The sequence below is a fragment of the Alosa pseudoharengus genome, unplaced genomic scaffold (genome assembly GCF_046254945.1).
Source record: "Alosa pseudoharengus isolate Yale_2024_CS ecotype anadromous, Long Island Sound unplaced genomic scaffold, YU_APseudo_1.1 YU_APseudo_1.1_scf_19, whole genome shotgun sequence".
Taxonomy (NCBI): domain Eukaryota; kingdom Metazoa; phylum Chordata; class Actinopteri; order Clupeiformes; family Clupeidae; genus Alosa; species Alosa pseudoharengus.
The window spans coordinates 20461621-20472413 of NW_027468657.1; the positions used below are offsets into that span (position 1 = coordinate 20461621).

A 10793-nucleotide genomic window follows, 5' to 3' on the forward strand; every position below is an offset into this window, starting at 1 on the left:
CTGCTGGAAAATAATATTTCTGTTGCCAAAATGCGCGCGCAACTAATATAATATTTGTAAGACAAATATTCTTCTTCGTGTTTCCCTCGGCGGCGAACCGGCTTCCAAGTGAGTTGGCGCCATCTAGTGTGCTGGAGTTCAATAAATACATTTAATCTGCTTAAAGGCTTGCTACGCTTACAGACCAAATACACAAAATAAGAAAAAGTAAAAAAAAAAAAGTAATTACCTCTATAAATCTGGCAAGTGTGCCATATATTTATTAATCTCGCTCGTTTAAACAAACAGGCAAATAATGTCTGCAACCAATGCCAAAGCAATATTCTATCACGTGACCAAACACGGAAACAGATAACAGTGATCACAGCCAAATTGTTGTTATTATAACAGATTTGGTGAAAAGAAGGTAACGTATAAGGTTATGCTGTAGTATTTGGATGATTGGTAACTGATGGCCACCACTGGTTTGTCCATGCGTGTCCATAAAGAAGAGTATATATTTATAAGTTATTTTTCTCCGGACGAATCACAATAATCAAACTCTTGTGCCTAGCTAGCTAGCAGCTAAACCAAAGCTGCTTAATTAGCTGACCGCCGTCGCCGCCGTTTGTGGTTGCCTACTGAGTGCCCGTATCTCCTTATGAATGATTATTTATGCTTGCTTAAAATGACTGGGTCAACAAACCTATTGACCATTGGGTGATTGTAATCTAACGTCTGAGAATGACAACTAATGGTTGTAAATTTGATCTCAGAGAATGACTCAGCTGGCAACAATAGCTATCATCCTAGAGCCTTGTGTCTCTCTTTCTGTTTTGAAAAGGGGAATGGCAACATCGGACTGGTATCTCTCACTGAAGCTGGTTGATCAGCCCAAATCGGTTTTCCAATTCCCTGAAGCAGAACCCGGAGATGTACCACCGGGTGGCTACCGAATCGCTACACTGAAGCAACTTGTCGCTGCACAGTTATCAGATACACTACCCGATCCTGAACTTATAGGTCTGTAGCCTACTTATTATCTAGCTATCGCCAATCGGTTTTCAATATCACACTGAGCTCATCACATTGTCCTCAGAAATGCTACTGCCACTATAAATCACGTTTACCTCTTTACCAGAGAATATGGTACAGTTTTCATACGATTTCCCTTGTGTCCTGTTTGGTCAGAGTTTGTGCACTGCGGCCGCAAACTGAAGGATGAGCAGACTCTGGAGTCCTATGGCATCCAGTCTGGCTCGACCCTGCACATCCTTAGGAAGACCTGGTCTGAGCCTGCAGCCAATGCTGGTGAGTGATGCATTGCAGCTAGGAAAAGACATAGGCTTACACAGCACAACTCAAAATTAGATCACGTCCTATATTGCAAACACTCAATCAAATTAAGAAAATGATTTGTTATTTTTCTAATCCTAGACAGCTTTCTAGTATTCAAGCATATTGAGAAGATGCATGTCTTGCCACACTTTTGCGAAGTCTCTCAATGTTCTCTCCCCCTCTCCTCCCCTACCCTCCCCACCCATCTACTCTTCTCTACCACACTGCAGAGCCGGTGAACAAGGCCACTGCTGCCCGGGAGTTCCGCCTGCTCCAGGCGGCCCTCCACTCTAATGCTGTCTACAGAGACTCCGTACGATCTGTCTTGCCGTACTGCACAAATTATGAATTTTATGTGAACCTAATTTTGAGTCAAAGCACTCCTCCATGAAACATTCATATGCAGATGTGTGTATGACACACTTATAAACAGATAGCTAAGTGTTGACGTACCGTACTGCATTTACAGGTGTTTAAGATGCTTGCCAGTAAAGAATCTCTGGACCAGATCATTGTGGCCACACCTGGGCTCAGCTCAGATGCTGTGGCTCTGGGTAAGGGGCTGATGGTGCATATATACACATTCTCTCTCTCACACACACACACACACACACACACACACACACACACACACACACAACCAAATACAAAAACACACATGCACACACACACACACACACACACAACCAAATACAAAAACACACATGCACACACACACACACACACACACAACCAAATACAAAAACACACATGCACACGTACACATGCACACATACACAACCAAATACAAAAACACACATGCACACGTACACATGCACACATACACAATTACATACAAATACACACACATGCACACACACATAGACAAACAACCAAATTTAAATGCACTCAAAATCTCAAAATAAAATTTGATGAGAGAATGACTACTCACTGGTGTCTTTTGTGTTTCCTCAGGTGTGCTTCAGGACAAGGATCTTTTTGTGCAGTTTACAGATCCAGGCATGCTCGACATGTAAGACACCCATCAATATTCCTTCTTTCTTTCTTTCTTTCTTTCTTTCTTTCTTTTTTCTTTCATTCATTCATTCATTCTTTCTTTCTTTCTTTCTTCCTTCTTTTCTCTCTTCCTCAATCTCTTTCTCTCTGTCTTTGTTTGTCTATTGTTATTGACTCTCTCATGTTGGTTCTCTCTCTCTCTCTCTCTCTCTCTCTTTCTCTCTCTCCCTCTCTGTGCCAGGTTGGCACAGTCTCACCCTGCCCTGGTGAATGCTATCATCCTGGTCCTGCACTCGGTGGCGGGCAGCATGCCCGCGCAGGCCAGCGGCAGCAGCTCCAGTCGCAATGCCACCGCCAGCTCCTACAGCGACATGCCAGGTGGGTCAATACAGAGGGCACAGCAGCGCCAGCAGGAGGGCTGTGTGGACAGTGGGGTTGGCTGGGTCACCTTGTGGAAACAGGTGTTTATTCAGAGTGTGTGTTTTGGAGGAGGGTGGGGAGGTTTGTGTGTGTGTGTGTGTGTGTGTGTGTGTGTGTGTGTGTGTGTGTCAGGATTGATTAGTTTGTGTGGAGATTATATGTATGCACCTTTCCAGTGAGCGCATCTGTGTGTTTATTTTTAAGTGTAAATATTTATGTGTGTGTGTGTGTGTGTGCGTGTGTGCGCGCACACGTGTGTTGTGTGCCCACAGGTGGCTTCCTGTTTGAAGGCATGTCTGAGGATGAGGATGACTTTCAGTCGGTGAGTCATCATGGCTACCTGCGGTGGTGAATTAAATGGCACCCATTCATCATATCGTTGAGTGGTGACATGTTATTGGCTGTGGAGGTTATATATCAACAACCTTGTGCTATATGCAATTGAATCACACCTTGTGCTAGATGCAATTGAATCACACCTTGTGCTATATGCAATTGAATCACACCTTGTGCTATATGCAAGCTACCGTCACAGCACATCATTGCACATTGCATTGTAGCCGACCACATTACAACTATTTCATCTACATTCCAGTGCAGTGTTCTGAAACATAAAAAAGTACAGATGCCGGGGCGTGTGTTGTTAAATGTTTTAATCCAAAAGAAATGACCCATACGTGGGTCATTTAATCCACCCTGTGTGACCCATCTCGCCTGGCCTTGTGTGTGTATGTGAGCAGGGCAGCCAGGCGGGCAGCTCCAGGAGGCAGGGGGCATCGTCAGGGAACCGTCCCGCCAGCCTGGGTCACAGTGGGGCCACGGGCCCTCGACCCATCACCCAGGCCGAGTTGGCCACCGCCCTGGCCCTCGCCAGCACACCCGAGAGCAGTGCCGTCACACCCACCACCGGACACCAGGTGAGGCAGAGATGGACACATACACATACTGTACACACACATGGACAACCGCATACACACAGACACTCACACATACACACACATGGCCAACCACATACAGTACACACAGACACACACGTACACATTCACCACTGGACACCAGGTGAGGTAGGGATGGACACACACATACAGTATACACACATACACACACACACACACCACCAGACACCAGTGATTAAAATCATGTTGGACTCACAGTTCTTGTCTGATTGTGTGTGTGTTAGTCGGAGGTCTCGTCTGGTGGGACATCTCGGACAGCAGGCACACCCGTAACCTCTGACCTATTCAGCCAGGCTCTACAGCAGGCCCTACAAGCCTCCAGCACGCCTTCCGCAGCACCACAGGTAATATTCTCTCTCCCTCTCCCTCTCCCTCTCCCTCTCCCTCTCCTCTGGGACCTTTACCTGGAGTGTAGATGTCTGGACTGTTGCTGCGCTGTTGTATGTAATTTACTGTTTGTTGTTGTTCTTAACTCTGTGCGTGTTTGTCCTCCCAGCCTGGCCGTTGGCAATCCCAGATGCAGCAGCTGCGAGACATGGGCATCCAGGACGAGGACCTCATGCTACGGGCACTACAGGCCACCAACGGAGACATCCAGTCCGCCCTGGAGCTCATCTTCGCTGGGGGAGCCGGCCTGTAAGGGCCCCTGGGCTCCAGTGGATGTGTGGGAAAGGAGGGGAGGAGGGGGGGGGGGTGAAACACAAAAACAACAGAGAGAGCGAGAGAGAGGGAAGGATTAGATGAAATGATGAGAAGAGAAGAACTGAGGACGGGGTTTGGGGAGAGGGGAGTCCAGGGACGAGAAATGAGTAGGGTTTCCTCTTGCACTGCAGACATCACAAAGACCCCCAACAGAGACTTGACGGAGCAGCCTTGCTTGATGCACCTCAGCTCCTGGAGGTCTTTATTATCGCTGCACACGTGTCCTGTGTGCTAAGCCAAGGGCGCCACAGTGTTACACCATAGACTTGCCTTTCCAACAGTCTGAACCATAGGACTAAACGCCTTAAGACATTTTTTCACCGATGCCAACTTCCCTATCCTGGCCTCTACAACACCTGGGTAGGAGATCTCACCTGACACAAGGGCTGTACACAGAATTTTTCTGGATTAGGATTGAGACAAATAAAATGCTTAAGTAAAAGATATGTCTGGTGTGCATATTTGTTCTAGAAATATAGCGATCAGTGCTCAGTACTACAGTATGTTAACTGAGAAAAATGTAGGTTGTTCAAGCCCCACAGAAAGGTCAAACCCAGAGAAGTGCTTACTGCCCACTAGAGGGCAGTGTTCAGCCGTTCTATGAGTGTGTCAAAGCTGTAGTGACCCGCCTTGGGTAAACAGATGGCTTAACACTGTTAAGTTACACACAGCTGGATTACAACCGTGGCGCTGGTGGAGGACCTACAGGTGGACACTGCTCTGGCTCAAGAGGTGGTGAGTACCACTCAACCAGTCCAGCTACAGACAGGACACCCTGCTGTGTCCACCCACCATCAACATGTGGGCGTTCACAAGCTTGCCATTGTGAGTAACTGTAGGAGGAATAAACACAATGAAAATGTGTCTCCAGCATATACGACACCTATGGGGGCGATTCTATACAAGGGAGCTTACACAGCCCCACAGGGAGGGCTGGACTGAACAGGACGCATCGTTACGCTCCCCACAGAGCTCCAAGAAAAACGAGAGAACATTTGCACAACACGAGGCGTCTTAATGGCAGCCATTACACTGCTGGGCTGCTGCGCTTTTGTTTGCTGTCAGCAGAACAAAGCCACATCGTCTCGACTTATGAGAGAGGAAATTGTGTGTGTGTGTGGAGGGGGGTCTTCCAGCTTCCCTGAGGTGTATTTTGGGGGGAGGGGGGGTGGTATTGTATCCTATCTTTTCTCTCATTTCTCTAAATTGCCTCCTAATTTGCCCTTCTCTGTCTGACAATAGGGTCTAGTCGCGCTAGAGCTCAATCAGGAGAATTCAGCCCCCCTCTCCCACTCGTCCCTCTCAAGCACCAAAACACAGCTGTGTGACTGTGTGTGTGTGTGTGTGTGTGTGTGTGTGTGCGCGTGTGCTAATGGGCCTGACTGTGTAAAGCTACACACACACACACCTGCATTTTCCTGAGTTGGGAGAGATCCAGGGCAGCTCTTGTCTGTCTGTCTGTGTGCTTGTCAGGGACACACTGGCTTCCTGACTTCCTACCAGGTGACGTGTGTGTGTGTGTGTGTGTATGTGTGTGACAGTCACTACAGCTCGCTCACTCCAAGACAAACATGACCACTTATCCAGATTTGTGTTATACATACTATTGTTCTAACAAAGAGAATTCTAAACAACCCCCCCCCCCTTTCCCAGAACGGCCCTCACAGGAGAACCATCCAGGAAGCCCTCTCAATAAGATGTGATAAAGACTTCCAATACGGATCAAGACTCTTAGATGCTGTTTGTGGATGCATCCATGAAATGCACTGCAGTGGACAGGACGGTGGTACCTTTCCATGCAAAAGAACAATCTGTTGCCCCTGAGCTTTAGTCGTTTTCAGATGAGATTAAAAACCTGTACGTGCGTGCGTATGTCTGTGTGTGAGTATGTCTGTGTGTGCGCATGTATGTGTGTGTGTGTGTGTGCGCGTGTGTAAGCTTTAGAGTAAACATCGTCCATACTCCGTGGCTCAGGTCTGTATTACTGCTTGTCTTCGTGTCGTCCCCTCACCACTGCACTGCCCCGCTCAGCACATTCTACACAATCTGCTGTCACATCACTTCGCCAAAGTTGCTATGGAGACACTCGTGTCAGCTTTGTCGTCGTCGGAGACGAGCGAGCGCCGCGTCCTGACATGAAGCATATATGGTAATGAGGCTGACAAGTAGATCTGGATAAACACGCCTGACAGCAGGCCTCTCCTGACTGCACGCGACAGGATGAACAGGGGGGGACATGTCTCGCTTACTGTTTCTCTCTCTCTCTCCTAATATATGTCTGTCTCTGGCTCTATTGCTTTCTTTCTTTTTTGTTTCTCTTTCTCTATCACTCGCTTTCTCTCGACACACTCCCCCAAACATCTTTCAAACTCTCTGCCCCCACTGGCATCAGACTCAGAAGGGACACAAACACACATACAAGGTTGTCAGGTCCGATCTCTCCTCTAATCCCCCGATTTCCCTGTGTACTTTGTTCCCCAACCCTTTCTATCTTTCTCTCAGTCATCCCTTCTTTCTTTCTCTCTCTCTCCCTCTGTCTGGGCCGCATTGCCTGAGGAGCAGGAGAAGGTAAAGATGGAGAGAACATGAGACAGGTAGACGGAGGGAACGTGAAGCGTGTGTGTGTGTGTGTGTGTGTTGTCTCTGTAGCCCTCTGGCTCGTCTGTCTCCACGGAACCTTGGCACAGACGTCTCCTCTGTGTGTATGGGTACACCCACGTCGAGCTGTCTTTGAGAATGCTTGATATTCATTAGCTAATAGACATTGGGGAATCCAAAGGGCAAGTATGATTCTAGTCCAAGGGAATTGGGGCATCCAAAGGGCATGTATGATTCTAGTCCAAGGGAATTGTCCCTCTTGGTCCTCTGTCCATTTAGTGTGTATGCGGGTGAATACAAAGTCCTGGTGCTCTATGTGAGAAAGAGACCATAATGGTTTGGACCAAGCTATAAACAATTCCAATTAACACTTTGCTTCACAGCTGTTGAGCCTAGATATCAACAACTGGTTGCCAGAATTGTGGAAAATGAGGATTTGTGCTCAACCATAGGAGCAGTCTTGTGACGAGAGGCGGCAGCAGCAGCAGCAGCAGCAAATGCACTGGCCGACAGAAGGTCAAAGGCCGCTTGGGTGCTGTGGCACAAACATCTGCAGCGTCCATACCACATTTGGGGCCAAGTGGGCACTGGGACCCGTATGAACCAGATCCGCAGCCATTTCCTGATCCCGCACCCCATCTCTCTCCCACTCGTTTTCTCTTCACTGTCCTATCTGAATAAACGCAAAACGCCCCAAAACAGCAGAGCGTCCCATCACAGAACTTCCCACCGAGCCAGCGAGGAGTCTAATATAGAGCCCTGTGGTCCGTCATCAGGCCATGTATCCACTGCCCAGACGGCCCCATCAGTCAGGCTGGATGTCTCTGGATACAAGACTGCACTAGCAAAGCTTAGAGAGCTGAGTGCTTTTATTCCTCCAAAGATGCCCGGGTCCAGTAGCCTGACGAGCCAGACCCACATTAAAATGTAGGGTCTGGACACTCACCGTTCGCAGTGCTCAGTCCGAGGGGCGGGATAATCAGTTGTCTTTCAAATTCCCTCTGCACGCAATAGGACAGCGGCAGCGCTATGAGTCCCATGCGTTTCTCACCAGCGGAGCTAGTTGGCTAGTTCAAACGTTTGCCAACTTAATAAAAGCTTAACTCGTGTCACACTGTTCGCCAGCAGCAACATCCATCTTATTTGTTTTCAAGTAGCAGGGAATTCAAGCCAAACCGTTGCAACTCTGCCATCAATCATTATGTTAAGCCCACCTAACGACTCTATACACGATTTCATTGGCCTGATTAAGTTTCGATTTCTGGAGCTCACAAGCCAACGGAGAGTTGCTAGACTAGCCCTGGCAGCAAATGTAATTCGCTGCCGCTAGGGGCGCGTCTAGATTTCTAGGCTACGGTTCCAGCTCTGCACACCCACATTTCTCAGAGTTATGCCCCACCAGTGGGTGGCCCTATTCACCTTGACCATTTTAGAAATGTATTTTCTTCCACCCTGTGCTCAATCTTCCGGTCGGCTAGTTCCGGCTAATTAGCTTCATTGGGATAACACGGCAGAAGAGGACAGAGAGGCTATGGGAGGAAAAGAAAAATGACATCAGGAGGTCAGATACGTAGGCTACACTTCGCCATCCAAGGATATTCACCTCTACAGAGTGCTGGATGATATGCAGCAGTGGCCTCCCGTATGGAGATGTTTCTTAGAGATGGACTGGCCATTCTTAGCAGTATGTCAATACCTACATAATTGACATAATATATTCTTATAAAGCACTTTCTTTATTTTTACCCAAAACCTAAATGCATTATCTGATTATTTACTGCAGTGTTTCTCAAAGTGTGGTCCGGGGACCACTGGTGGTCCGCAAGCTATCCCAAGTGGTCCGCGAGCAGACGTGGTAAAATATAGTATAGATGAGTTGTTTGCCATATTGAACCAACATGTTCCAACGCTGCCTATGTAAGTTATGCCAGTTTAAATCATATGAATCCTCTGACACAATAAGCAAGGTGCAAAGAAAATAAGCAACGTGGCTCAGTGAGTAAGCCTATTGTGTAAGTAACTATTTAAGTAGGTCTACTCTTTTTTTTAGCTAGGTGGTCCGTGAGGTTTTTTTTATTGATTAAGTGGTCCTTGGTCTGAAAAAGTTTGCGAAACACTGATTTACTGTATAAAATGCTAAAACCAAAACACGTACTGCGGGGGCCGTATTACAGAAACGTCCTAACTGGCAAATCCTATCCTATCTTATCTAAGATCTAAGTTTGTGTTCTCCTAACTTCAGATATAGGAAAGGTGTATTGGGCAATTCCATGGAAAATTATGTTTTTTGTAACATCCATAACGCCAATCAAATGTGATGGTATGGTATGATGTGAATGATTATATGAAATTTGAGCATTTGCTATTTTTCGCTGAAGAATGTACATGAGAAAAAATGCACAAAAATGAATGTTGTTATTCACATCATACAAATGCCAAGGCATTTCACTGGCATTATGGATGTGACAAAAAGTCCATTTTCCGTGGAATTGCCCTATTACAGAAATGTCTTAAGTCACCAAAATCTTAAATAAGCATTCCTAACTTTAGGATGAGCGGGCAAAGATGGCAGTTCTGCCCGAAATAGCTGCCCGATAAGTGCTCAAAATGCGTTGCAATATGGCTGCTGTGTGAAGGGACTTGCCTAAAAGGACTTTGCCTTTACATGCCTCCAGATCACCTGCCCAGGTGCACCTCATCAGGTGATCACATCAGGTGATCACATTCATCACATTCAACCTGTAGTACAGGCAGGGGGAACCGGAGAGGAAAAGGGACAAACAGTGCTGGGAACACAACACACAACACAATCTTTTACCTCTCCGGTTCCTCTCCGGTTCCTCTCCGGTTCTCAGCCGTGACTCCAGACTTAAGGTCAACACTGCTCCTGTGTCTTACCCGCTGATGTCTCTTTGGTAGATAATATTACCGAAATCTCCATTAATATGTATTGACGTGTCCTAGATATAGAGACTGTGATTGTCTGCACTGGCAAACAGACTCAGGAGCAGGTTTCCGATTCGAGCCCAGATCTGAGCTGGAACATCCACAGAGGCTGTCCAGGGACGTGGGGTTTGATGTCCGAGGGGCTATCAGCTTGCCTAGCTGACCCAGGCAGACTCTGCTGCCCAGTCCGACTCTGAATCAACTCCTCCACAGTTTTGGGAGTCAGTGAGCGATGATCGAGTAACTCTTTCTCTGCCTGTCTCTCTCTCTCTCTTTTGTTTTATTGTCTTTCATCTTGTCATCAAAAGTGAGGCTCCCTGTCACCCTCTCCCCTTCCCTCCTCCTCCCCCCTCCTTGTCTAACTCCCGCCATGTCATTAGCGGGCAGTCTGTTACCTGAAATTGCTTTTCCGAAGGTCGTGACTGGACTGCAGGAGAGGAAGCTCTTTGTGATCGACATGCGAGCCACACACATCCGCCTCGGGCTGCACGCACATTTGCCTCTCTCATGCCATGTTTTTTCTTTTATCTGTTTTTTCTTCCCTCCCACGTTTTTCTCTTTCCATCCCCACCTCCCTCAATCTCTCGCTTTTTCTTTTCTTTTCCTTTTTTTGTCCTGTCAGTCGCTCAGTTCCTGATGGCTCTTTTTGTGCAGAGAGGAGGCTTTGATGTGTTTCATTTGAAGAGTGTGTGTGTTTGTGATCTGGTGTGGCCTTCACCCTTGGTGAGTAATCCTACTGGTCTGTGGAAGGCATCACTGCTGTGATGGTGGGAGTGTGGGGGGTTGGGGGGGGGGGGGGGGGGGTCAGGCAGGTGAGGAGGGTTTACTCAACACCTTCACAAGAGAGCCAAAGCAAAA

General features: G+C 47.4%; 1 protein-coding gene across 1 annotated transcript; it reads left to right on the forward strand.

Annotated features, from left to right (window-relative positions):
• The first annotated feature begins 346 nt into the window (after positions 1–346).
• On the forward strand, positions 347–4833 carry ubl7b (ubiquitin-like 7b (bone marrow stromal cell-derived)). The gene is made up of 11 exons (XM_076291963.1): positions 347–406; positions 824–1002; positions 1171–1290; positions 1548–1630; positions 1787–1871; positions 2272–2329; positions 2555–2691; positions 3006–3055; positions 3474–3650; positions 3914–4033; positions 4186–4833. The coding sequence occupies exons 2-11, from the start codon at positions 828–830 to the stop codon at positions 4327–4329; spliced, it is 1149 nt and encodes a 382-aa protein (XP_076148078.1). The 5' UTR covers positions 347–406; positions 824–827; the 3' UTR covers positions 4330–4833.
• The last annotated feature ends 5960 nt before the right edge of the window (positions 4834–10793 follow it).